The 25226-nt window shown below is 47.1% G+C and overlaps 1 protein-coding gene and 1 long non-coding RNA gene across 4 annotated transcripts in view; one reads left to right on the top strand and one right to left on the bottom strand.

Annotated features, from left to right (window-relative positions):
- Positions 1–25226, top strand: part of LOC123758526 (uncharacterized) — a 211427-nt gene that overhangs the window by 168493 nt on the left and 17708 nt on the right. Inside the window, exon 3 of one of the 2 annotated variants that reach the window (XR_011228059.1) lies at positions 13012–13150. The exons of the other annotated variant lie outside the window; for it this stretch is intronic. This is a non-coding gene — a long non-coding RNA (uncharacterized lncRNA). Of the gene's footprint in view, positions 1–13011; positions 13151–25226 lie in introns of those variants that run through there. 2 annotated transcript variants of the gene reach the window in all.
- The window catches only part of LOC123758386 (uncharacterized), a 38987-nt gene continuing 25559 nt past the window's right edge, over positions 11799–25226 (bottom strand). Inside the window, exon 3 of one of the 2 annotated variants that reach the window (XM_045742736.2) lies at positions 11799–13456. In XM_045742736.2, coding sequence (XP_045598692.2) covers positions 13257–13456 — 200 coding nt within the window. In that variant the 3' untranslated portion in view covers positions 11799–13256. Of the gene's footprint in view, positions 13457–14602; positions 16329–25226 lie in introns of those variants that run through there. The other variant, XM_069322445.1, reaches the window with a different exon arrangement.

Below are 25226 nucleotides of genomic sequence, written 5' to 3'. Positions count from 1 at the left end.
CTCGTTTCTTGTGCTGTGGAATGATCCTCATAACTTCCCAGGCTTGTGGGGTGGGCGACCAGGCCCACCACTCCCTCCTTCCACGAGTCGGACTGTGTTGGAAGACCAGTGTCTGTAGCCCTCACTATATTGAGCCCAGACAAAGTTACTCCTTTGACCCTCCCGACTACTCCCTCCACTCCCCTCTGTGGTAGGGTTGAACCCCAAGCTCCCAGTGGTGACCACCTCATCACCTGGAGTGGCTACTTCTCACTGTGACAACTGCATCTTTTACCTCCCTTTTAGTCGGGGTGTTCGGCACCAACCCCCTCCCCCTCTAATTTGAAGTGCTTGGCGCCGACTCGCCATCCCAACCCTGGTGATGGGCTACCCGCCAAATTCGGTTTGTCTTGGTCGGCTGTTCTGGTTCATTCGGGACGTCCCTTCCGCCTCTCGCGCAATCACTGGTTTGGCCCTCGGGGGCCTTGTCTCTGCTGCTGCGTCGCCGGCTTCTTCGTATTTTGGGGGGGTTCAGTGCCTTGGCGCCTACCTGAACCCTCGCTCGAAGTGTTCAGGGACGCGTCGTCTCTTGGCTGGGGCTTTATGACCAGTGCTCACCAGGCCGGCCAGGGGCGGTGGGGTCCGTCCTTCCGTCGGGCCCACAGCACAGTGCGGGAGTTGGCGGCAGTGTGGTTTGTGCTTTGGAGGGTTCGGGTCGTCCGCGGATCGACGCTCCGGCTCCATTCGGACTCCTCCCCAGTAGTCCATAGTAGTAGGGATGACGCTCCAGTGGTGATTTTTTTGTTTTGGCCCCGGAAAATAGCCTCCGTAGTGATTTTCGTTTTTCAGGAAAAATCACCATTAGAGCATCAGGTGTTCCATGTAAATTTGTCCAGTCACCAATTTGGAATTAAGGAATTCTTATGAGGAAAATAATTTCTGAGATTTTAAAGTTTAAGAGTTCTTATGAGGAAAATAAGTAGGAAAATCTTAGAGGGGATTTTTTCCAGATTTTTTCTTTAAGACACAGCATTTAGAGGTAAACTCTACAGACATATTTTACCAGTTTTCAAAACCTCATATTTTTCAAAGACCATTTTCTGAGAATATATTCACAGAAGTTTTGTTAAGAGTTCTTATGAGGAAAATAATTTCATAGAAGTTTGTTAACAGTTCTTATGGGGAAAACTCAGATTTTCAGAGTTCAGTTTTAAGAAAATATTTGTTTCAAATAATCTTAAGTTTATTTATACGTTTATGACCAAATTTTGTAAAGACCATTTTCTGAGAATATTGTCTTAGACGTTTTGTTAAGGAAAACAGGCATCTTAGTCATGACTTTAATTCATCAGAGTGCAGTTTATGCCTGAAAATAATCAGTCGAGTTTTACCCTGAAAATTGAGTCCTCTTGATAACCTAAATTCTCCAGAGTCCACTTTGCGAGCAAAATTCTTCAGAGTGCAGCTTGTGCCAAAAAATATTCAGTCCTGTAATCTACAGAAATTAGGCAGAGACTAGCTCATTCCGAAAAGTCACTGGAGTCCAGTTATAGACAGAAATTCTTCAGAGTCCAGTTTGTCCCCTAAAATATTCAGTCCTGTAATTTACGAAAATTAGTCAGTCCACTTTGTGAGCAAAATTCGTCAGTCCATTTTCAAACCAATTATCATCAGAGTCCATTTTATACCAAAAATTTGTCATACCGCTTTGAAACCAAAATATTTCAGTTTTACGTAATCCTGCATTCTTAGTTTTTATGGAGGAAATTAAAATATTGTCAGTCCAATAAACAGCAAAAAATTAACAGTACAGTTTGAAGCCCCCAGAAATATTCAGAGACCAATTTTCATCAGAGACCATTTCCAGACCAAAATTTGTTAGTCCGCATTTATAAGTGTAGTTTCAATATTAACCTATGAATTTCCCTGAAATTTTAAAGTCTTATTTCAGACGCAGTAAAATATATGAAGTCAGTAAGCAAGCTCCAGCTCTTGTCCTCAGCCTTAGTTTATCCCCGTAATTTCTTTAACAAATCCTTAGTTTAACCCCGTCACAAATCAATTTCCCTGAAATTTAAACCCGCTGTATTTCAGACACAGTAAATAAGATCGTCAATTACCGAGCTCTAGCTCATGTGCCCCCCCCCCTACCTTAGTTCATTTGTACAAGTTCTTTAGTAACAGACTAATTTTCCTAGAAATTTGTAACTGCCGCATTTTCAGACATAGTAAAATAGTTCCGAACACTTGCCAAACTCTAGCACACGTCAACTGCCTTAGCTTATTTGTACTTGTTCTTTATTATCAGAGCAATTCCCCTGAAATTTAAGATCACTATGTCTAATGTGGTAAAATAGTCATTAACCAACATTCAGCTCATGTCCTCCACCTTAGTTCAATGTTCATCAAAATTGATTCAGATAAAGTCCCTCTCCAGTCTATCAAAGTAAACATCATGGCCTTTAATACCCTTTTTGTACTCGGCTATGTAATATTCACAGTCATATAACACCTTACCTTCAATACCTTTTGTTTACCCAAGTAAGCAATAATCACAGTCAAAATCTCACCTTACCCTTTCCCTCCCTTACCTTCTCATCTTAAACACCCTTATCTCCCCGACTTAGTCTTTAGTAAAGAATCAGATCTACTAAGACTTGAAATTGAGAAAAACAAGAGAGCGAGGGAGTGAGAGCATGGAGTAAGAGAGAAAAGAGGAGGGAGAATGAGAGTGAGAGCATGGGAGCATTAAGACTCGAATTTGAGAAAAATAAGAGCATTGCAGCAAATGAGAGAGGGGGAGGAAGAGAGAATACGGGAGAGGGAGAGGAAAGGGAGTTACAAGGATGAAGATAGAGAAAAAGGGGGGGGGGAGGAGAGAAGGCGTAGGAAAAACAAAGTAAAAGAAGGAAGGTAGGTTAAGTGGGATGGTGGGTTTGGGGAAAATATACAAAAAGGAGAAACAAAACTACATCTGAAAGGTTAGGAAAAGGATCATATAATCAACATATACATACAACACAATAAACAAATTACATCTGAAAGGTTAGGTTAAAGGGAGGGGAATAAGAACATACGATAAAAAACCTAATAAATACACTAAGATCACAAGAGGCTAGGTTAAAGGGTGGATAAATAAGACAATTATTACAAACATAATAAATACAACTTATGAGCAACTTGATGACATTTATCATATAACCCTTGAAATGCAAAAATGACCATTTGAGAAATTAACCCTTGAAACGAGTAAATGCCCATATATAACAAAAATCCTTTGAAATGCATAAATACCCAATCTTTTAACAAATAGCACTTGAAATGAATAAATGACCATTTGAGAAAAATAACAATTGAAACGAACAAATGAGACATTGACGAAACACACAAGACAAGCAGGAATAATTATGTAAGTTAGGTCATGTCTGGTTTGGTGAGGTTGACTAGGTAAGTTAGGTTATGTCAGTTTGGGTAAGGTTTGTTACGTAAGTTAGGTTAATTTAAGTAATTTAAGTTTGGCTAGGTAGGTTAGGTTAAGATAGGTTGTTAGGTTAGGGTAAGTTAGGATAGGTTAGGTTAGCTGAGTTAGGATAGGTAAGTTAGGTTAGGGTTAGTTAGGTTATGTAAGCTAGGTTGGGTTTAGGAACGTTATGTTAGGTAAGTAACATTGGGTGGGGAGAATAGGTTAGGTAGGTTTAAGCAGTGTTGTACAGAGAAAAGTTTTAAAGGTAAAGTTTCTAAGAAAATATATTTTAACAGTGAAAGTTTAATATGAAAAGCTGAACTAGTTACATTTTTGGAGAAGTTTTGTGCCTGAAGATGTCTTAGAGAACAACTTTTGATGAACGAAGGTGAGTTAGAGATCACCTTTGATGACTCTGAGAATAACTTTGATGAATGAAGATATCTTATAGAACAACTTTGATAGCTCTGGGAATAACTTTCATGACTTGCCCCCTCCCCGCTCAGCTCGTTGTCGCCGTGTGGGGGCTTAGTGGGCGGCTGTCGGAGTGTCATGCTCCTTGGGACAGTCCTCTGTCCTTTTCTAGCCTTGTGCTCCTGCTGCCGTCCTCTCCAATTCTGCTCGGCATCTTTTCCTTTTCCTTCTGTTTCGTCTTTCACCCCCCTCTTCTCCTATCTGCTTGCCGTTTCCTGCCGACCTTTTGCTCGTTCTTCCCTTGGACTTCTTCTATTTTGGCGCCCGGGTGCTTGAGGAGGCATACTCTTGCACGTAGAACTGTAGTACCCGACGTCGAGAGCGAGGGGAACCTTTTGTCAATTCCCCTTTCGTCACTGAACCCGATCTCGACGGACTGTCGGTTTCTTAACGTGGCGTTTGTGGGGCGTATACTCGCGACGCACCCCTAGGAGGCCCCGGCAAGATCGGCGATAGCTTCTTGTTGGGTGTCCTGCCTCTAATTGTGGCTCCATGGTGGGTGTGGGGGCACATTCGTGAATGAATTCTTCTTTTCGTAATGATAACCCCTGTTTCGGCTGCTTCTGGTTTACCTTCTCAGGCTCGTGGGGTGGGCGACCATGCCCCCGAGTCGGTCGGTTTTGGGAAGACCGGGCTCTGTAGCCTCCGCTGCATTGGGGCCCCGACCTTGCTCCTCCTTTGGCCTCTCTGACTCCTTCCCCTGGCTCCCCTCCCTCCTCTGGGCTTGGGTCGAGCCCCAAGCCCCCAGTGGTGACTACCTCGTCCCCTGGCGCGGCTCCTTCTCTAGTTGTAACTACTGCGCCTTTTAACCCCTCTCTCTCTGGGGGTTCTCACCGCCGTCCTCGTCACGGCCGCCCTCGCTCGATTCCTTCCAGTTCTGCTACCTATCAAGCCTTGTTTGGTCCCGCTTCGTGGGCCAAATATTTTTATCTCCTCCCTCTTGATTCTGCGCCTGCTGACGATTTCTCCCTCCATCGACATCTCGTTGATTCCGTGGATGCCTCCATTACTTTCAACCCCACTCGTCTCGGTACACGTGTCGTTGCTGCTGCTTCCCGCTTGGCTGCCTTATCCTGCCTTGGCGAGACCCCTGTTCGGGTCTCGAAGAACGCTCGGTTGAATGCCAGTGTTGGCACTATTTTGCTCACGCCCCATGTTGCGACCGGTGTTCGGGACCTGCGCGACTGCCACGACGATATTCGACATATCCTTGCTGCCCAGGGCCATTCTATTCTCCAGGTGGACACGTATACTCGTCCCCCTTGTGGTAGTCGCCGTCAACCCCTCCGGGTTGTGAAGATTACCTTTGATGGTAGGACCCTTCCACCCTCTGTCATTCTTGCTGGTGCCAGGTGCTCTGTCCAGGAGTACATTCCTTCTCCTCGGCTCTGCAACAAGTGCTGGAGGTTTGGGCATGGTGCCCTCCGCTGCTCCGGGACTGACTGTCACTGTCCTTTGTGTGGTGGCGATGGTCACTCTGTCATAGTGCACTTCTCCCCAGGCTCGTTGCCTCAACTGCGGTGAGGCCCATCCTGCCTTCTCCCGTGCGTGTGTCCATTACAAGCTTGAGGCAGCCGTCCTCAACTTGAAGCACCGGGAGCGTTTATCTTTTCCTGAGGCGAGACGCCAGGTTCGCCGGCTCCCGCCTTATGCTAATATCTCTTATGCTCGCGTGTTGCGCTCTTCCTCTCCTCGTCCTTCCCGCCTTCCTCAGACTCACAACCGTTTCCGGGCCTTGGACCCTGATGCGCCCACTGCCCCCTCCTCTGTTCCTTTGCGTTCTCTCCCGAAGGATCCTCCTCCTGGTCCTCTGTCTGGGGTTCCCCTTCTACCCGGTCTGTCGTGTCTCCTGTGTCTTCTTCCTCGTCTCCCTCCTTCCCATCCTTCCCCTCCGTCTCTTGTCTCTCCCCGCCGCCTGTCGGTGCGGGCTGATGTCCATCGCTCTCCAAACGGCCGTCATGTGTGCTCTCGTTCAGCTTCTCCTGTTGAGATGCTAGAATCCGTTGCCCAGTACTTGGTTGCTGGAACGCCTGTCTCTTTACGTCAGAAGCGTAAACCTGGCTCCTCTGCTTCCTCCTCCCCGGCGGGTAAAAAGGTTTCGCTTTCTTCCTCGGCCCCTACTTCTGCCTCTCTCGCTCCTTCCCCTCCCATTTCGGTGGTTGCGCCCCCTGTTCCTGCTATGGAGGTTTCTTTAGCCCCCGCTTCCCTCTCAGTTGCTGCCCTTGCTGAGGTACGCTCCCCTCTTTCTACCCCTCCTCTTCCTGCTGCTGTCCTTGCCTGCTCCTCTCCATTGTCTCCTCCTCCTCCTTCCTCCTCCTTCTCCGGACCCCGCCCGCCCACCTCTGATCTGTTCTCCCGTTTCCTTCCCTCCGTCTTTGCTCAGTTTACCCATGCCCCCTAACCCTGACTTTGCTGACCCTGATCCCGACCCTGATATTCTTTAACGTGCTCTGTTGCTCTTTCGCCTTTGTTTCTTCCTTGTTCTGTTTTTGTCCTCTCTCTTCTCGTCGTTGTCCATTCTTCAATGGAACGTTCGAGGTTATTACGCTAATTTCCTCTAACTCCAACTTCTGATTTCGCGGTTTTCGCCCCTTTGTGTCTGTCTCCAGGAGCCGATGCTTGGTGCTCGTCCTGATCGTTTTCGTGCCTATTCCTTTCTCTCCTCCCCCCCCCCCCAGCCATTGCTGGGGCTTCTAATTCTTCTGCTCTCTTGATTCGCGCTGATGTTCCCTTTGTCCCCTTACTTTTTCCTTCACCTCTCCATTGTTCTGCTGCTCGTGTCTTTGTGGGGAAATGGTACACTGTTTGTTCCATTTATCTCCCCCCGAGTGTCCCGCTTTCTCTTCCTGATTTGAAACACCTCCTAGTCTCCCTGCCGGAGCCTGTGCTCCTGCTGGGTGACTTCAATTGTCGTCATTCTCTTTGGGGTGACGTTCTGACGAATACCCGGGGTCGCCTTCTTGAGCCGTTTCTCCTCTCTTCTTCCCTGTCTCTTCTGAATTCTGGTGAGCCCACTCATTTGGACTCTTGGACTCGCACCCTTTCTTGTCTTGATCCTTCTCTCTGCTCTTCTTCTCTTTACTTAGATTTCAAGTGGCAGGTTCTTGATGACCTCCATGGCAGTGACCATTTCCCCATCCTTGTTTCCTTTTTCTCTTTTCGCCCTTCACTCTTTTCCTAGGCTAAAGCGGACTGGAACCTATTTACCCTCAGTGCTGCTCTCTGACCTCTCCTTTCTGCCTCTCCCTTGCGCCCTCCTCCTTTTTCATAAGTCTTCGATGCTGCCCTCCGCTCTATTCCTCGCTCTTCCTCTCGAGGTCCACGAAAGTGCGTTCCCTGGTGGAATGCGGACTGTGCTCGGGCTGTCCGCTGTAAGCGTGCAGCCTGGAAGAGGCACCGCTGTCGGCAGACGGCAGATTCTTTTCTTTTCTTTCGGAAAGCGAGTGCGGTGGCCCGTAGGGCCATCCGTACGGCTAAACGTGAATGTTGGGCATCTTATCTCTCAACAATTGTCCGAAACTCCTCTGCCCCAGATCTGAAAGCGTATCCGCAAGATAGCGGGTAAGTTCGTTCCCGATGTTTCACCGGTCCTTCACCTCCATGATTCACTTGTGGCGGACCCGTTGCAAGTCGCTTCCGAACTGGGTTCCCACTTTTCTTCTGTTAGCTCTGGTCTTCATCTTCCCCAATCTTTCCTTCTTCGTAAACCTGTCCTTGAGTCTCGTCCTTTAGATTTCTGCACTCGTCTTCAGCTTCCCTATAATGATCCCTTCTCTCTCTCTGAACTTCGTTCTGCCCTGGCCCTCTGCGGTTCTACGGCGGCGGGCTCCGATGGTATTCATTATGAGATGCTTCGCCATCTCCCTCCGTGCACGTCTCAGTATTTACTGAGTCTGTATAATCGGATCTGGGAGTCGTCGTCAGTCCCTGAGGACTGGCTCGATGCCGTTGTCCTCCCTGTTCGCAAACCGGGGTCTCTGGGTACTTCCCCTAAGGACTTTCGCTCTATTGCTCTCGCAAGTTGTCTGCAAACTCTTTGAACGTATGGTTAACGTTCGTCTGATGTGGTTCCTGGAACACAATCACCACCTCTCCCCTTCTCAATTTGGTTTCCGCAAGTGCCGCAGCACGACAGATGTCCTGGTGAACTTGGAGGTCTATATTCGTACTGCTTTTGCTGCGAAGACCTCCGTTGTTGCCGTCCTTTTTGACCTGGAAAAGGCTTACGACACCACTTCGCGATATCATATTCTATCTCAACTTCATTCTTTTGGCCTTCGTGGTTGTGGGACATTTGGGGCTTGACTCTATTTATTTAATTATTAAAGTAATATAATCAATTACGAAGGACCACCCGCTTTTATAGTAAAGAGGGAAACTAATAAAAAGTGATTTAGAAATTCCTAGAAGAACCAGTGTCTATGGATAAATATTAGGAAATATAATCACTTAAGTAATTAATGGGCTGTATAAATAATTTACTTGAATCAAAGCCTCAAACACCTACATTGGGGGGTTATTGCTAGAACTTCATACATGTCTAGGAACTAGTGTGGTTCGTGCACCAGTTCATTGTGTAATAACCTAATCTTATGACCAATTAAAGAATCAATAGAAAATTTATCACCAATAAATATATAGATCATTAACATCAGAAATTAATCATTATAATAAACACGTATTATCTCCAGTGTACAGCATTCCATAAATGATAACTAAAATACTGATAATTTGAATAATTAAAGAAATACGAAAAGTCTTAGCTTGAAGACGTTTTCAAAGACATCAGTTACGAATCATCCTCGAGATCTCCGGAATTCCTCGTAGAACACTGGGAGATGAATAACATGGGTAAAGTAACAGCTCGTGGATTCCTCACACGCGAGCTGTAATTTAAGGGATATTACGTAGCAATGTACTAGGCTACTAAATATCTATATTCAAAGAAATGGAAATAAATTAATTTAGAGTACTAACATGGGTTTTGTTTAAGTTGCTCGATGTAACAAGCTACCCTGCCCTATGCGATCTCTAATGATGCATCAAAAGGGAGTTATATATACTTAGCTAAAAGAGTACTGAATAAGTTGAGGCTTGCCGAAACCGCGTCCCAAGCTCTTTCACAATGGCGAACACGTGGTGGCTAGCTTGGCTTGGATGTCGACGCGCTTATTTGGCCGGTCACGACGGATCACGTAGAACAAATTAACTAGTTCTGTGATGAGTATCAGGTTAAATCTTGCTGACAACTTCACCGTAACGTGTCTTACTCTGACACCAAAACTAGTTGTTCAATTCCGCAACAAGTCTTCACGCCGCACACTGGCTACTTCTCCTCGAGCTGCAGTCCACAACACAATGGCGTCTATCTCTCCCCTTCGCGTCCTGCATTTGCCACAAATTATTTATCACGAATAATATTACTTCGCGCAGTTGTGGCTAAAATGCTTTGATAAAGACTGGGTTGTAATTCTAGGGAGCTAAATATTATTACTTTCTCGTCTTACGGTGGTAAACAGGAAATGGAGATGATTTTAGTTTTCCCCATGGCATTCACGTGTGACGGTAAATTTATTACTTGATAACAATTGTAACTAAAAACTCTCGATTTGGCATTATTTGGGATTCATGTTATCTGTAAATAATTATCACACGGAATACTGATGATTTTAGAGAATCACATTCAATTCTCTAACACACTTGATATAAATGTGTTTAACTAGGTAGAATCTGACGCAATACTGGTGCTTGGTTACGTAAGAATTCCAGCATTATTGTACAGATACAATTATTAGTTCATGTGAACACTACTGTTAGTTAATTTTAGTTACTACAGTAATTAGTATATTTTAGTAATTAATAATAATACAACAGTATTGTATTAGTTTTGGAAATTTCCAACAGTGGTCATCTCCCTCTTTCTCCACAGCTTCCTCTCTCGTCGTTCCTTTCGGGTGCGCCTTGGTACTGCTCTCTCTCCCTCTTTTCAGCAATACGAAGGTGTGCCCCAGGGTAGTGTTCTGAGCACTACTCTTTTTCTGGTTGCCCTCAATGGTCTTCTTTCCTCTCTCCCTTCAGGTGTCTTCTCCGCTCTCTGTCGATGATCTTGCCCTTTGCTGTCAGGGTGATGATTCGCCTCTCCTTCAGCGCCGGCTTCAACTTGCAATTGATGCCGTGTCGTCTTGGGCCACCGATCATGGCTTCAAGTTCTCTACTTATAAGACTTGTGCCATGACTTTTACGCGGAAACGGGTCATTCTTCGTCCCTCTGTCACTTTATGGTCATCCCCTTGAATACAAAGATTCCGCGAAGCTTTTGGGGTTATTCCTTGACACTCGTTTGTCTTGGTCTCCCCATATCTCTTCCCTCCGTGTTGAGTGCTCTAAGGCCCTTACCCTCCTTCGGGTCTTGTCCCATACTTCTTGGGGGGCAGATAGGCGCACTCTCCTTGCTTTACATTCCTCTCTCGTCCTGTCTAAGCTCGATTATGGTTGCCCTGCTTATTCGTCTGCTTCTCCTACTCTTTGCTGTCTTGATGCTTTGCACCATACTGGGTTGCGCTTCAGTTCTGGTGCCTTTCGTTAGACTCCCGTCCTTAGCTTGTATGTTGACACCGGCTTCCTGTCTCTCGATGACCGCCGTGATCGCTACCGTCTTCGCTATCTTGCGCGGTCCTTACAACATCCTTCCTCTCGCCTCTGTCGTGCTTTAACTTTTACTCCTCCTGCGGTTCCTGTTCCTCTTCACCACCTCCCTCTTTCTGTCCGGTTATCTCGCCTCCAGGATTATCTTTCCGTTCGTATTTCTAATGTTTCTCCTCGTGTTGTTCCTTCTTTGCCCCCATGGAGAGTCCCTCTTCCGCGGTTTTGTACTCCCTTGACCCGTATCACTAAAGCTTTTACTCCTCCTATGGTTCTAAAACGCCTTTTCCTTGAGCACTTTTCTTCTCACTCCCGCTCCGTTTCTGTCTTCACCGATGGGTCTAAGTCTGCGGACGGTGTTGGCTACTGTTGTTTTTCCTGATCGCACTTCTATGTGTCGCTTACCTCCGGAGACTAGCATCTTTACAGCAGAGCTTTATGCTACTCTCTATGCTTGGTCTCCTGATTTCTCGTTGTCAGTCTTCCTTCGCAGTTGTTGTTGACTCTCGTAGTGCCCTCATGGCTCTCGGGTCCTTTAATCCGGTTCATCCAGTAGTTGTCGAGATCCAGCATTGGCTGTTTCTTGTTCACAGTAAATTTAAGTCGGTTGAGTTTTGTTGGGTTCCCAGCCATATTGGTGTCTTTAAATGTGTGCGGATGCTGCCACCAAGGAAGCTGTCCGCTCTTGTCCTATCTCTCGTAAAGGTATTCCATATTCCGACTTTTACCCGGTTATCCATTCCTCCGTCCTTACCCGTTGGCAGGCTTCTTGGTCGTCTGTTACTCGTAACAAACTACGTACTCTTAAATGTTGCGTTTCCTCGTGGCCGTCCTCCTACCACCGTAACCGGCGTTGGGAAACGGCTCTGGCGAGGTTGCATATTGGCCATACTCGCTTAACCCATGGTCACTTGATGGAGCGCCGCTCTGCTCCTTATTGTCCTAGTTGCATTGTCCCTCTTACGGTCGTGCATGTCCTCCTTGAATGTCCTGACTTCCAGGACGAGCGTGTCTTGCTTTCCGGCCGCCCCTCGCTGTCACTTGTCCCTCAATAGAATTCTTGGTGACTGATACTTTTGATATCGTTCGCCTTGTGCGTTTTTGTTCTCGTATTGGCATCCTTGGTGATATTTAGCGCCCTCTGATTATCCCGCACATTTGATGGTGCTACATAGCCTTCCCAGTTTGGTGCCTTCTTGTTGATAGTTACTTACTTCTGAGGGTTGAGCAAAACACAGCATGGGGAAAATATTTAAATATAATTGTTTTATTTTGGTAATAGACAAAAGTATATGCATACATAAGATTAGTTCAGTTTGTTATTATGCACAGCATACCCATCCTGTGGGTGGCAGCAGAAATTTTTAGAGGGTCATAATGGGCTTATGAATGAGCAACAAAATTCATGTAGTTAAGCATCTCTGTAACCAAGCAACATAATTTGTGTGTGGTCAATTCATGTAACCAAGCAACAGAACAATAGTAAGCTATTTTCTAAGAAATTAAAAATGGAGGAGCCTACCTTGTATCTATCTCTACACACACGTCACAATAGTGTGATGCCTCAAAAGAACAAATCCACAAGGGCCGTGATGAGGGTTAACCTATGTCAGAGAGGATCCCAGATGTGCCTTAATCGACTATGCTACGACATGGTAAAAGAGTTGAAACTGGGAGTTCAACTGACCTCTCGCTGATCCTGCAGTCTATCAGACACACAAACCAGGGTTTTACACAATTCCCCCATGCACCCCAGTTCCTTCAATTAGCTATTCTACCTTTTCGCCCGTACTTTGCGTCTCGGAGAGTCTGCAGGAGCTGTGAGGGGTCATTTGAACTCACGGTTGCAATTCTTTTACCATGCTGTAGCGCAGTCGATTAAGGTGCGTCTGGGATCCTCTCGAACAAAGGTTCAAAGCCTCATCACGCCTTGTGGATTTGCTCACTTGTATCTATTCATTTTCTAAATACATGTCTTCATCTTCTTCACTTTCTAAGAGCTCTAAGAAAGGCTCATAGACCTCATTTGGTTGGTAGGAGCTTAATTAATGTTTGGCTTCAGAGAGCCTGTCAGCACATAGCTTTGGACCATGCTTCAAGAGCCAATCCACGTTTCTCCTCTTTTGACAGAATTGTATTTTTAATGGTGTACGTGTTACAATCCTATAATACAATATTTAAAACATCTTTGGATAAAATATATATTATACCTATTTAGTTATATGCAATTGAAATGTATAAAAGTATAGATTAAGTCTGACAGAAGGATACAAATAATAATTAAAGCAATATTTTCCACAGTACCACTCATGAAAATGGAAGTGTTTTATAATAGAAATCTGAAAGGTGATGGCAATCTTGCGTATTTTCTTACTAATTGAACATATTAAAATGAGATGAGTGTTTTGAAGATTCTAAACTGCAAAAGGTATTTTAAATTTTTTACCTTGCAGAGACAAGACATTTTTTACCTTGGGAGCCGGTCGGCCGAGCGGACAGCACGCTGGACTTGCGATCCTGTGGTCCTGGGTTCGACCCCAGGCGCCGGCGAGAAACAATGGGCAGAGTTTCTTTCACCCTATGCCCCTGTTACCTAGCAGTAAATAGGTACCTGGGTGTTAGTCAGCTATCACGGGCTGCTTCCTGGGGGTGGAGGCCTGGTCGAGGACCGGGCCGCGGGGACACTAAAGCCCCGAAATCATCTCAAGATAACCTCAAGAAGACATGAAGGGAAATAATCACATTGTAATTCTTGAATATACTCGGATAGTTTGTCCTGTTTCTTCTTGTAGTACTGTCGGTATCTTATCATTTCTTGAGTTGTAAGTGGTTGCTGCTCTCTACATGTCGTCTGGAGCTCAAACTTTTCCACTGCACTTCTTTTTTCAGTCAGGGACACTATAATGCAAAACGAAAATATGTAATTGCCAAATCATAATGGCAATCATCTGTAATTAAACATCATTAAAAATCTTACCTATAAAATTTACCTTTTAAAAAGACTCAATTTAATGGTATTGCAGTCTTTCCATATATAACGGTATAATACAAATAATATATAAATATTTGGTACAGAAATTTTACTTTAAAATTAAGCAAAGAGAAAGTGACATATTATGGATGCGGAATATTGTTATTGGTCTGGAAAATGCTAAGAAAATTAACGATTCATTAAATCTTGTGTAGTTAAATACCATTTGTGTTTTGATGAAACAATAAATTGTTGAAACTGGCATCCTTCTGTGACATCAGCTTCAGACAAATGCTGCTGATTCTTATTGTAAATTTTTATGAGATCTCGAAGTTTTCACGACCATATTTTGTACGGTCATGATGGTCGAGTGGTTAAGGTCTCCCATACACCAGTTTCATAGGGCTCCTGGCAGTATGGGTTAGTCACATCTGGAGTGTAGTCATCAGTTGCATATGCTGTCTTCTCCAATTGTGCCGGATCGCTTTTCCTTTTCCTTATGTTTCGTTTTTCTCCCCCCCCCCCTCTTCTCCTATCTGCTTGTCGTTTCCTGCCGACCTTTTGGTTATTCTTTTGAACTACTTCTGTTTTGACACCTGGGTGCTTGAGGAGGAATACTCTTGCAACCGTAGAACTGTAGTACCCAACAAAGAGAGAGCAAGGGGAACCTTTTGTCAATCCTTTCGTCACTGAACCCGATCTCGACGGACTCACGGTTCTTAAGGTGGCGTTTGTGGGGCGTATACTCACGACGCACCCCTAGGGAGCCCCGACATGATCGGCGACATCATCTTGTTGGGTGTCCTGCCTCTAATTGTGGCTCCATGGTGGGTATGGGGGCACATTCATGAATGTTTTTCTTTTCGGCTACAGACCGGACTCTGTAGACACTCCTTCTATTGCATTGGGACCCGACCTTGCTCCTCCTCCTGACCTCTGACTACTCCCCTCGGCTCCCCTCCCTCCCTCTGTGGTTGGGTCGAGCCCAAGCCCCCAGTGGTAACCACCTCGTTTCCAGGCACGGCTCAGTCTCTAGTTGTGACTACTGTGCCTTTTTAACCCCCCCCCCCATTCTCTCTCTCTCTGGGGATTCTCACGCCGTCCTCGACACGGCCGCACTCGTCCCGTACTGATGAGTTTCAGACCTTGTCTGGTACCGCTTCGTGGGCCAAATACTTCGATCTCCTCCCTCCTGATTCTGCGCCTCCTGACGATTTCTCCCTTCATAGACACCTTGTTGATTCCGTTGATTTCTCTTGTTACTTTCCACCCCACCCGTCTCGGTGCACGTGTCGTTGCTGCTGCTCCTCAGGATGCAGCCTCCCACTTGACTGCCTTGTCCTGTCTTGGCAAAACCCCTGTTCGAGTCTCCAAGAACGCTCGGTTGAGTGCCAGTGTTGGCACTATTCTCCTCCCATCCCATGTTGCTACTGGTGTTCAGAATCTCCAGGACTGGCACGAAGATGTTCGTCATATCCTCGATGCCTAGGGCAATTCTGGCCTCCAGGTAGACTCGTTACTCGGCCCCTCCCCCCCCCCCTCGTGGTCAACCCCTTCAGGTTGTGAAGGTTACCTTTGATGGTAGGACCCTTCTGCCGTCTGTCATTCTTGCTTGTGCCATGTGCTCCGTCCAGGAGTACATTCCCTCTCCTCGGCTCTGTAATAAGTGCTGGAGGTTTGGACATGGTGCCCTCCGCTGCTCTAGAACTCTCTCTCTGTCCTTTGTGTGGAGGCGAAGGTCACTCTAAGTCGAAGTGCACTTCTCCCCAGGCTCGCTGCCTGAACGTTGCTGCCTCCACACCCCAGATGTGCCGTGAGGCCCATCCAACCTTCTCCTGTGCGATATCATTATTTATCCCAGCTTCAATCTTTTGTCCTTCGTGGTCGTCTCCCCCTCTTTCTCCGTAGCTTTCCCTCTCGTCGTTCCTTTTGGGTGAGGCTTGGTACCGCTCTCTCAGCCTCTTTTCAGCAATGTGGTGTGCCCCAGAGTAGTGTTCTGAGCACTACTCTTTTTCTGGTTGCCCTCAGTGGTCGTCTTTCCTCTCTTCTTTCAGGCGTTGTTACGGCCACAATGGGTCGCAACTGGGTTCTTTTCTGGTGGTACTAAAGGTCTGGTATCCGGCCTCAAGTTAGTAGAGGCTTTCAAGGAGTGAGCTCGGTAATGCAAGTAAAACAGAAAGGGGGGTGCATTAAATACTACACTTCATAAAATGCCGATATATTTACATATGATTACTTTTTCCATCACCTCGTATATAATCCGAACAAAAGTATTAGTACACCTAATATTTACAAAAGTGTCTCATGGAACACTAAGCGCTCTTTGATGCTGGTGATGCAGTCGTGTAAGCTACCGTGTTTCCTCATCCGTAGTACTATCCTCAGCAGGTACCGGGAAACAACAATGAGTCTACCCTGGCCACGGGCCAGCCAAACCAGTCTCACTACGTGCTTCCTCGTGAAGGCCCACAATCACAGTCCAGCCTGGTGCTGGCAGATACCTTCAGCCTCGTGCTGCTGGGCCACTTCACGTGCAAATACTAGGGTAGCAAGCCCTAGGCAGGAGCTTCGTGCAACTCGCTGGTTACTCTCCTTTTCAGCACCGGGGTCAGTCGTCTCTTCTATTAGCCAGCCCCGGGTTCGGCGAACCCCGTCACTGCCACTCCACAGGCAGACAGTAGAACACTTCAGTTCTCTTCCGGCGGCGGCGTACTGCTTCCGTAAAGCAGACTGGTGTAGAGACCTTGGATGCCCTGGGTAGACTGACTGTCCTTGTATCACAGCAGCCCTACGTCGACTCTGTGAATACAGACACGTCATCAGTACTCTGGGACACTAGTAAACAACACTTACGGACCCTGACATAAATGTACATCTTTTTCCTCGAGATGGCGCAGATTTTCTAGGCACCACCTCACCAGAGGTCAGCCCCAGCTACCTCCCGAGCTACTTGGACAAGAATCTAGCATTTCTGGCTGGTATAGTCTTGTCACTACTCGATGGCGTCGTCCAGTTAGTGGGGGTTTCGGGAGCGGACTCACAAATGGCGTTGATGTTGCTACTCTGTGCTCTGACGATGGACTTGGGTTCATAACAGGCGTCTTCTCCGTTCTTTGTCGATGATCTTACCCTTTGCTGTCACGGTGATGATTCGCCTCTCCTTCAATGCCGGCATCAATTTGCAATTGATGACGGGTCGTCTTGGGCCACCGATCATGGCTTCAAGTTCTCTACTACTAAGACTTGTGCCATGACTTTTATTCGGAAACGGGTCGTTCTTCGTCCCTCTTTATCATTTTATGGTCATCCCCTTGAGTACAAAGATTCTGCGAAGCTTTTGGGGTTATTCTTTGACGCTCGGTTTTCTTGGTCTCCCCATATCTCTTATCTCCGTGTTGAGTGCTCATAGGCCCTTACCCTCCTTCGGGTATTGTCCCATACTTCTCGAGGAGCAGACATGCGCACTCTCCTCGCTTTACATTCCTCTCTCGTCCTTTCTAAGCTCGATTATGGTTGCCCTGCTTACTCTTCTACTTCTTCTACTCTCCGTGTCTTGATGTTGTGCACCATACTGGGTTGCGCCTCAATTCTGGTGCCATTCGTTCGACTCCCGTCCTCAGCTTGTATGTTGACACTGGCTTCCTATCTCTCCAGGACCGCCGTGATCGCTACTGTCTTCGCAATCTTGCACGGTCCTTGCAGCATCCTTCCTCTCGCCTCTGTAGTGCTTTAAATTTTGCCCCTCATGCTGTCCCTGATCCTCTTCACCACCTCCCCCTTTTTGTCCGGTTATCTCGCCTACAGGACTCTCTTTCGGTTCGTATTTCTAATATTTCTCCCCGTGTTGTTCCTTCTTTGCCCCCGTGGAGAGTCCCCCTTCCGCAGTTTTGTACATCCTTAACCCGCAACACTAAAGCTTTTACCCCTCCTACAGTTCTGAAACTCCTTTCCCTTGAACACTTTTCTTCTCGCTCCCACTCTGTTTCCATCTTCACCGATGGGTCTAAATCTGCGGACGGTGTTGGCTACTCTGTTGTTTTTTCCTGATTGCGCTTATATGTATCACTTACCTTCGGAGACTAACATCTTCACAGTGGAACTTTATGCTATTCTCTCTGCTCTTCGTTTCCTGCTTTCTCGTTGTCAATCTTCCTTTGTAGTTGTTGTTGACTCTCGTAGTGCCCTCATGGCTCTCGGGTCCTTTAATCTGGTTCATCCAGTGGTTGTCGATCTAGCATTGGCTGTTTCTTGTTCACAGTAAATTTAAGTTTGAGTTTTGCTGGGTTCCCAGCCATATTGGTGTCTCTTTAAATGAGCGTGCGGATGCTGCCGCAAGGGAAGCTGTCCGCTCTTGTCCCATCTCTCATAAAGGTATTCCATATTCCGACTTTTACCCGGTTATCTATTTCTCCATCCTTACCCATTGGCAGGCTTATTGGTCGTCTGTTACTGGTAACAAACTGCATACTCTTAAATGTTGTGTGTCCTCGTGGCCGTCCTCCTACCACCGTAACCCGCGATTTGAAACGGCTTTGGTGAGGTTGCGTATTGACCATATTTGCTTAACTCATGGTCACTTGATTGAGCGCCGCCCTGCTCCTTATTGCCCTAATTGCATATCTTACCTTGTTGAATGTCCTGACTTCCAGGACGAGCGTCTCTTTCCGACCGCCCCTCGCGCTCACCTGTCCCTCACTAGAATTCTTGGTGACTCGGATACTTTTGATACCGTTCGCCTTATGCATTTTTGTTCTCGTATTGGCATTCTTGGTTATATTTAGCGCCCTCTGATTATTCCGCACTTTTGTTGGTGCTACATAGCCTTCCTGGTTTTGTACCTTCTTTTGATAATTACTTACTTTCAGTTGCATATATGCCTGTGGACCATTCAGGCTTGTTCGCATTTGTGTTGCTCACGTGGCCCCAAAAAATGAGGTGATTTGATAAAATAAATATGCCCAAGATTTCCTTAAGAGTGCTGTCGGGATGATGTGCAAATAGCCTCGGCTACCATCATATATGTATATAAATAAAAATGAAAATTTTCATTTGTGCAAAATCGCTAATCACAAAGTTCTTCACCGATTGCCTTGAAATTTTAACACGGCGTTCCATTCGCATCCGAGCGAGTTTTTATATACATACTCAGCCCGTCCTCCAAACAGATACAAAAGTGATTCCATGCACCCGCCAAACCCCCTGTTTATGAATGAAAAGCGGTTTACACACGACTCACAACTGCTGACATTCGAACATATCCGGAACAAGTGCTTCACTGAGGAATTTTGTTCGAATCGCAACGCTATAAATGCTTCACCCACGTACTACAAATACAAATAATCGCCAACAGAACCTAAACACCTAACCAATCCTATGCCTATATATACACAATATGCTAATATATTATAATATTAATTTATACTTGAGAAAATTCCCGTTTTGAGTGAACAGTGTGTTAAAATTTATGAATGCGTCTGTGGGGTTGACCGCTGAATGTAATGGACTTGAGTCGAGGACGGGTTGACATACTATATAGATGTCACGTCTCTGATAGGAAAAAACATACTTTTTTGAAAAGCTGTGTTTTTCATGTCAGGGAAATCTTCGAAACCTCTTTACTACTTGCTTTAAAATTTTGACACATTGCATTCGAATAGGCGAGTGTTTTTTTTAAACCTACTATATACATGCCTCCCCTGTGACAGAATTTTTTTTTTTTTTTTTTTTTTTTTTTTTTTTTTTTTTTTAACTGTTCCATATGTAGGACATAAGAGCAACACACGTTGTAATCTCTGAACGTTCTTCACCGATTGTTTTGAAATTTTGACACAGCATTCCATTCGAATACGTGCGTGTTTTTATATACATACTATTTAGATGTTATACCTATGACAGGTGAAAACATGCGTTTTTTGAGAAAAGCGACGTCTCTTGCATGTAAGAGCAACACACAATATACAAAATGTTAAGATTCCATTTCAATGTTTCCCGATTGCATTGATGAATTGAACTTTTATAAATTTTGATTTATTTTCATTTTGATTGTTTTGTGTAACGTTGCATTGGTATTGAGCTGTGTTGTTTACCATACCGTTCATTTCGTGGGTATAGCTTATTTGTCTCTTTTCATTTTTTCCTTTCGTTTTTTTATCTGTACTTATTTTTCAGTGCAATTGGTAGTGAATTTGAGCTGTGTCGATTGATCTGCATTTGAATTTAAATATTTCGTTTTTTTTTGTTTTTGTTTTGAAAACAAGAAAATGGACAACACGTTCATTTCACAGTTGCAAATGTGCAACAGCAATGAATTTTCCGGCTACAACGTTAACTGCTTTCTTCACGTACTGTCAAAATTACGCGTTTGCAAAAACACTGCTGTATTCGGAAGTGGCCACGTATTACACATAGAATACCAGTAGAAAATCATGTGAACGACGCAATTCAGGAAAGCGAGTCGACGGACAACCTGGCATATTCAAATAAACTAAGACAGGCAGACTGTACACCGTGCATCCCAATAAAGATGAATGCTTCTTTCTTCGCAAACTGTTGGTAAATGTGTCCGGTCCAACGTCGTTCAAGCAATTGAGATTTATCAACGCCATAACTTATGCCTATTTCCGTAGTACATGTCAAGCTCTTAATTTATTAGAGAACGACTGACACTGGGATGTGTGAATTAATAACGCGTCCAACAAGTCAAATCCAAATCAAATTCGAGCATTGTTTGCAATTATATTGACCACTGGCTCTCCTACGTCTACACCAGAGTTATGGCAGAAATTTAAATCGCACATGACTGAAGATATTATTCGTCGAATATGCAAGGAAAATTCAATTATGAAGATAGATTTTACATCAGAAATCTACAACGAAGTGTTGATAATGACTGAAGATTTGTGCTTAGAAATTGCAAACAAAGTTCTGAATCAATTTGAAATGCCATCGCCGAATCGATCTGCTGCTGCTTCGTTTGATGTAGAATTGCGTCGTGAACAAAATTACAATACAAGTGATCTGTTGTCGTGTGTGCAGTCAAATATTCCTAGGCTAACGCTTGAGCGAAAAGCCCCCTCCCCGCTCAGCTCGTTGTCGCCGTGTGGGGGCTTAGTGGGCGGCTGCCGGAGTGTGATGCTCCTTGGGACAGTCCTCTGTCCTTTTCTAGCCTTGTGCTCCTGCTGCCGTCCTCTCCAATTCTGCTGGGCATCTTTTCCTTTTCCTTCTGTTTCGTTTTTCTCCCCCCTCTTCTCCTATCTGCTTGCCGTTTCCTACCGACCTTTTGCTCGTTCTGGTTCTTCCCTTGGACTTCTTCTATTTTGACGCCCGGGTGCTTGAGGAGGCATACTCATGCACCCGTAGAACTGCAGTACCCGACGTCGAGAGCGAGGGGAACCTTTTATTGTCAATCCCCACTTCGTCACTGAACCCGATCTCGACGGACTGTCGGTTTCTTAAGGTGGCGTTTGTGGGGCGTATACTCGCGACGCACCCCTAGGAGGCCCCGACATGATCGGCGATAGCTTCTTGTTGGGTGTCCTGCCTCTAATTGTGGCTCCATGGTGGGTGTGGGGGCACATTCGTGAGTGAATTCTTTCTTTCGTCAAGATGATTACCCCTGCTTCGGCTTCTTCTGGTTTACCTTCTCAGGCTCGTGGGGTGGGCGACCAAGCCCCCGAGTCGGTCCGTATTGGAAGACGGGCTCTGTAGCCTCCGCTGCATTGGGCCCCGACCTTGCTCCTCCTTTGGCCTCTCTGACTCCTTCCTCTGGCTCCCCTCCCTCCTCTGTGGTTGGGTCGAGCCCCAAGCCCCCAGTGGTGACTACCTCGTCCCCTGGCGCGGCTCCTTCTCTAGTTGTAACTACTGCGCCTTTTAACCCCTCTCTCTCTGGGGGTTCTCACCGCCGTCCTCGTCACGGCCGCCCTCGCTCGATTCCTTCCAGTTCTGCTACCTATCAAGCCTTGTTTGGTCCCGCTTCGTGGGCCAAATATTTTGATCTCCTCCCTCTTGATTCTGCGCCTCCTGACGATTTCTCCCTCCATCGACATCTCATTGATTCCGTGGATGCCTCCATTACTTTCAACCCCACTCGTCTCGGTACACGTGTCGTTGCTGCTGCTTCCCGCTTGGCTGCCTTATCCTGCCTTGGCGAGACCCCCGTTCGGGTCTCGAAGAACGTTCAGTTGAATGCCAGTGTTGGCACTATTTTGCTCCCGCCCCATGTTGCGACCGGTGTTCGGGACCTGCGCGACTGCCACGACGATATTCGACATATCCTCGCTGCCCAGGGCCACACTATTCTCCAGGTGGACACGTTTACTCGTCCCCCTCGTGGTAGTCGCCGTCAACCCCTCCGGGTTGTGAAGATTACCTTTGATGGTAGGACCCTTCCACCCTGTCATTCTTGCTGGTGCCAGGTGCTCTGTCCAGGAGTACATTCCTTCTCCTCGGCTCTGCAACAAGTGCTGGAGGTTTGGGCATGGTGCCCTCCGCTGCTCCGGGACTGTCTCTCTGTCCTTTGTGTGGTGGCGAAGGTCACTCTAAGTCGGAGTGCGCTTCTCCCCAGGCTCGTTGCCTCAACTGCGGTGAGGCCCATCCTACCTTCTCCCGTGCGTGTGTCCATTACAAGCTTGAGGCAGCCGTCCTCAACTTGAAGCACCGGGAGCGTTTATCTTTTCCTGAGGCGAGGCGCCAGGTTCGCCGGCTCCCGCCTTATGCTAATATCTCTTATGCTCGAGTGTTGCGCTCTTCCTCTCCTCGTCCTTCCCGCCTTCCTCAGACTCACAACCGTTTCCGGGCCTTGGACCCTGATGCGCCCACTGCCCCCTCCTCTGTCCCTTTGGGTTCTCTCCCGAAGGATCCTCCTCCTGGTCCTCTGTCTGGGGTTCCCCTTCCTTCTACCCGGTCTGTCGTGTCTTCTGTGTCTTCTTCCTCGTCCCCCTCCGATCCTCCTTCCCATCCTCTTCCTCCATCTATCGGCTCTCCCCGCCGCCTGTCAGTGCGGGCGGATGTCCATCGCTCTCCTAACGGCCGTCGTGTGTGCTCTCGTTCGGCTTCTCCTGTTGAGACACTGGAATCCGTTGCCCGGTACGTAGTTGCTGGGACACCGGTCTCTAAGTCAGAAGCGTAAGCCTGGCTCCTCTCCTTCCTCTTCCCCGGCGGGTAAGAAGGTTTCGCTTTCTTCCTCGGCTCCTCCTTCTGGCTCTGTTGCTCCTTCCCCTCCCGTTTCAGTGCTTGCACCCCCTGTTCCTGCTATGGAGGTTTCTTTGGCCCCTGCTTCCCTTTCGGTTGCTGCTCTTGCTGGGGTGCGCTCCTCTCTTTCTACTCCCCCTCTTCCTGCTGCTGTCCTTGACTGCTCCTCTCCGTTGTCTCCTCCTCCTCCTCCGGACCCTGCCCGCCCACCTCTGATCTGTTCTCCCGTTTCCTTCCCTCCGTCTTTGCTCAGTTTACCCATGCCCCCTAACCCTGACTTTGCTGACCCTGATCCCGACCCTGATATTCTTTAACGTGCTCTGTTGCTCTTTCGCCTTTGTTTCTTCCTTGTTCTCTGTTTTTGTCCTTTCTCTTCTCGTCGTTGTCCATTCTTCAATGGAACGTTCGAGGTTATTACGCCAATTTCCTCGAACTCCAACTTCTGGTTTCGCGGTTTTCGCCCCTTTGTGTCTGTCTCCAGGAGCCAATGCTTGGTGCTCGTCCTGGTCGTTTTCGTGGCTATTCCTTCCTCTCCCCCCCCCCCCCCAGCCATTGCTGGGGCTTCTAATTCTTCTGCTCTCTTGATTCGGGCTGATGTTCCCTTTGTTCCTTTACTTTTTCCTTCGCCTCTCCATTGTTCTGCTGCTCGTATCTTTGTGGGGAAATGGTACACAGTTTGTTCCATTTATCTCCCCCCGAGTGTCCCGCTCTCTTCCTGATTTGAAACACCTAGACTCCTTGCCGGAGCCTGTGCTCCTGCTGGGTGACTTCAATTGTCGTCATTCTCTTTGGGGTGACGTTCTGACGAATACCCGGGGTCGCCTCCTTGAGCCGTTTCTCCTCTCTTCTTCCCTGTCTCTTCTGAATTCTGGTGAGCCCACTCATTTGGACTCTCGAACTCGCACCCTTTCTTGTCTTGATCTTTCTCTCTGCTCTTCTTCTCTTTACTTAGATTTCACGTGGCAGGTTCTTGATGACCTCCATGGAAGTGATCATTTCCCCATCCTTGTTTCCTTTTTCTCTTTTCGCCCTTCCCTCTCTTTCCCTAGGTGGCAGTTTGCTAAGGCGGACTGGACCCTATTTTCCCTCAGTGCTACTCTCTCTGACCTCTCCCTTCTGCCCCTCTCTCGCGCTCTCCTCCTTTTTCATGACACTGTCTTCGACGCTGCCCTCCGCTCAATTCCTCGCTCTTCCTCTCGGGGTCCACGGAAGTGCGTTCCCTGGTGGAATGCGGACTGTGCTCGGGCTGTCCGCTGAAAGCGTGCAGCCTGGAAGAAGCACCGCCGTAGGCAGACGACCGATTCTTTTCTTTCAGAAAGCGAGTACGGTGGCCCGTAGGGCCATCCGTACGGCTAAACGTGAATGTTGGGCATCTTATGTCTCGACAATTACGTCCGAAACCCCTCTGGCCCAGATCTGGAAGCGTATCCGCAAGATAGCGGGTAAGTGCGTTCCCGATGTTTCACCGGTCCTTCACCTCCATGATACTCTTGTGGCGGACCCGTTGCAGGCCGCTTCCGAACTGGGTTCCCACTTTTCTTCTGTTAGCTCTGGTCTTCATCTTCCCCAATCTTTCCTTCTTCGTAAACCTGTCCTTGAGTCTCGTCCTTTAGATTTCTGCACTCATCTTCAGCTTCCCTATAATGATCCCTTCTCTCTCTGAACTTCGTTCTGCCCTGGCCCTCTGCGGTTCTACGGCGGCGGGCTCCGATGGTATTCATTATGAGATGCTTCGCCATCTCCCTCCGAGCATGTCTCGGTATTTACTGAGTCTGTATAATCGGATCTGGGAGTCGTCGTCAGTCCCTGAGGACTGGCTCGATGCCGTTGTCCTCCCTGTTCGCAAACCGGGGTCTCTGGGTACTTCCCCTAAGGACTTTCGCCCTATTGCTCTCACAAGTTGTGTCTGCAAACTCTTTGAACGTATGGTTAACGTTCGTCTGATGTGGTTCCTGGAACACCATCACCTCCTCTCCCCTTCTCAATTTGGTTTCCGCAAGTGCCGCAGCACGACAGATGTCCTGGTGAACTTGGAGGTCTATATTCGTACTGCTTTTGCTGCGAAGACCTCCGTTGTTGCCGTCCTTTTTGACCTAGAAAAGGCTTACGACACCACTTGGCGTTATCATATCCTATCTCAACTTCATTCTTTTGGCCTTCGTGGTCATCTCCCTCTCTTTCTCCGCAGCTTCCTCTCTCGTCGTTCCTTTCGGGTGCGCCTTGGTACCGCTCTGTCTCCCTCTTTTCAGCAATACGAAGGTGTGCCCCAGGGTAGTGTTCTGAGCACTACTCTTTTTCTGGTTGCCCTCAATGGTCTTCTTTCCTCTCTTCCTTCTGGTGTCTTCTCCGCTCTCTATGTCGATGATCTTACCCTTTGTTGTCAGGGTGATGATTCGCCTCTCCTTCAACGCCGGCTTCAACTTGCAATTGATGCCGTGTCGTCTTGGGCCACAGGTCATGGCTTAAAGTTCTCTACTTCTAAGACTTGTGCCATGACTTTTACGCGGA

Source organism: Procambarus clarkii, chromosome 11, assembly GCF_040958095.1.
Source record: "Procambarus clarkii isolate CNS0578487 chromosome 11, FALCON_Pclarkii_2.0, whole genome shotgun sequence".
NCBI classification, from domain to species: Eukaryota; Metazoa; Arthropoda; class Malacostraca; order Decapoda; family Cambaridae; genus Procambarus; species Procambarus clarkii.
This window is presented reverse-complemented; position numbering and strand designations above follow the sequence as displayed.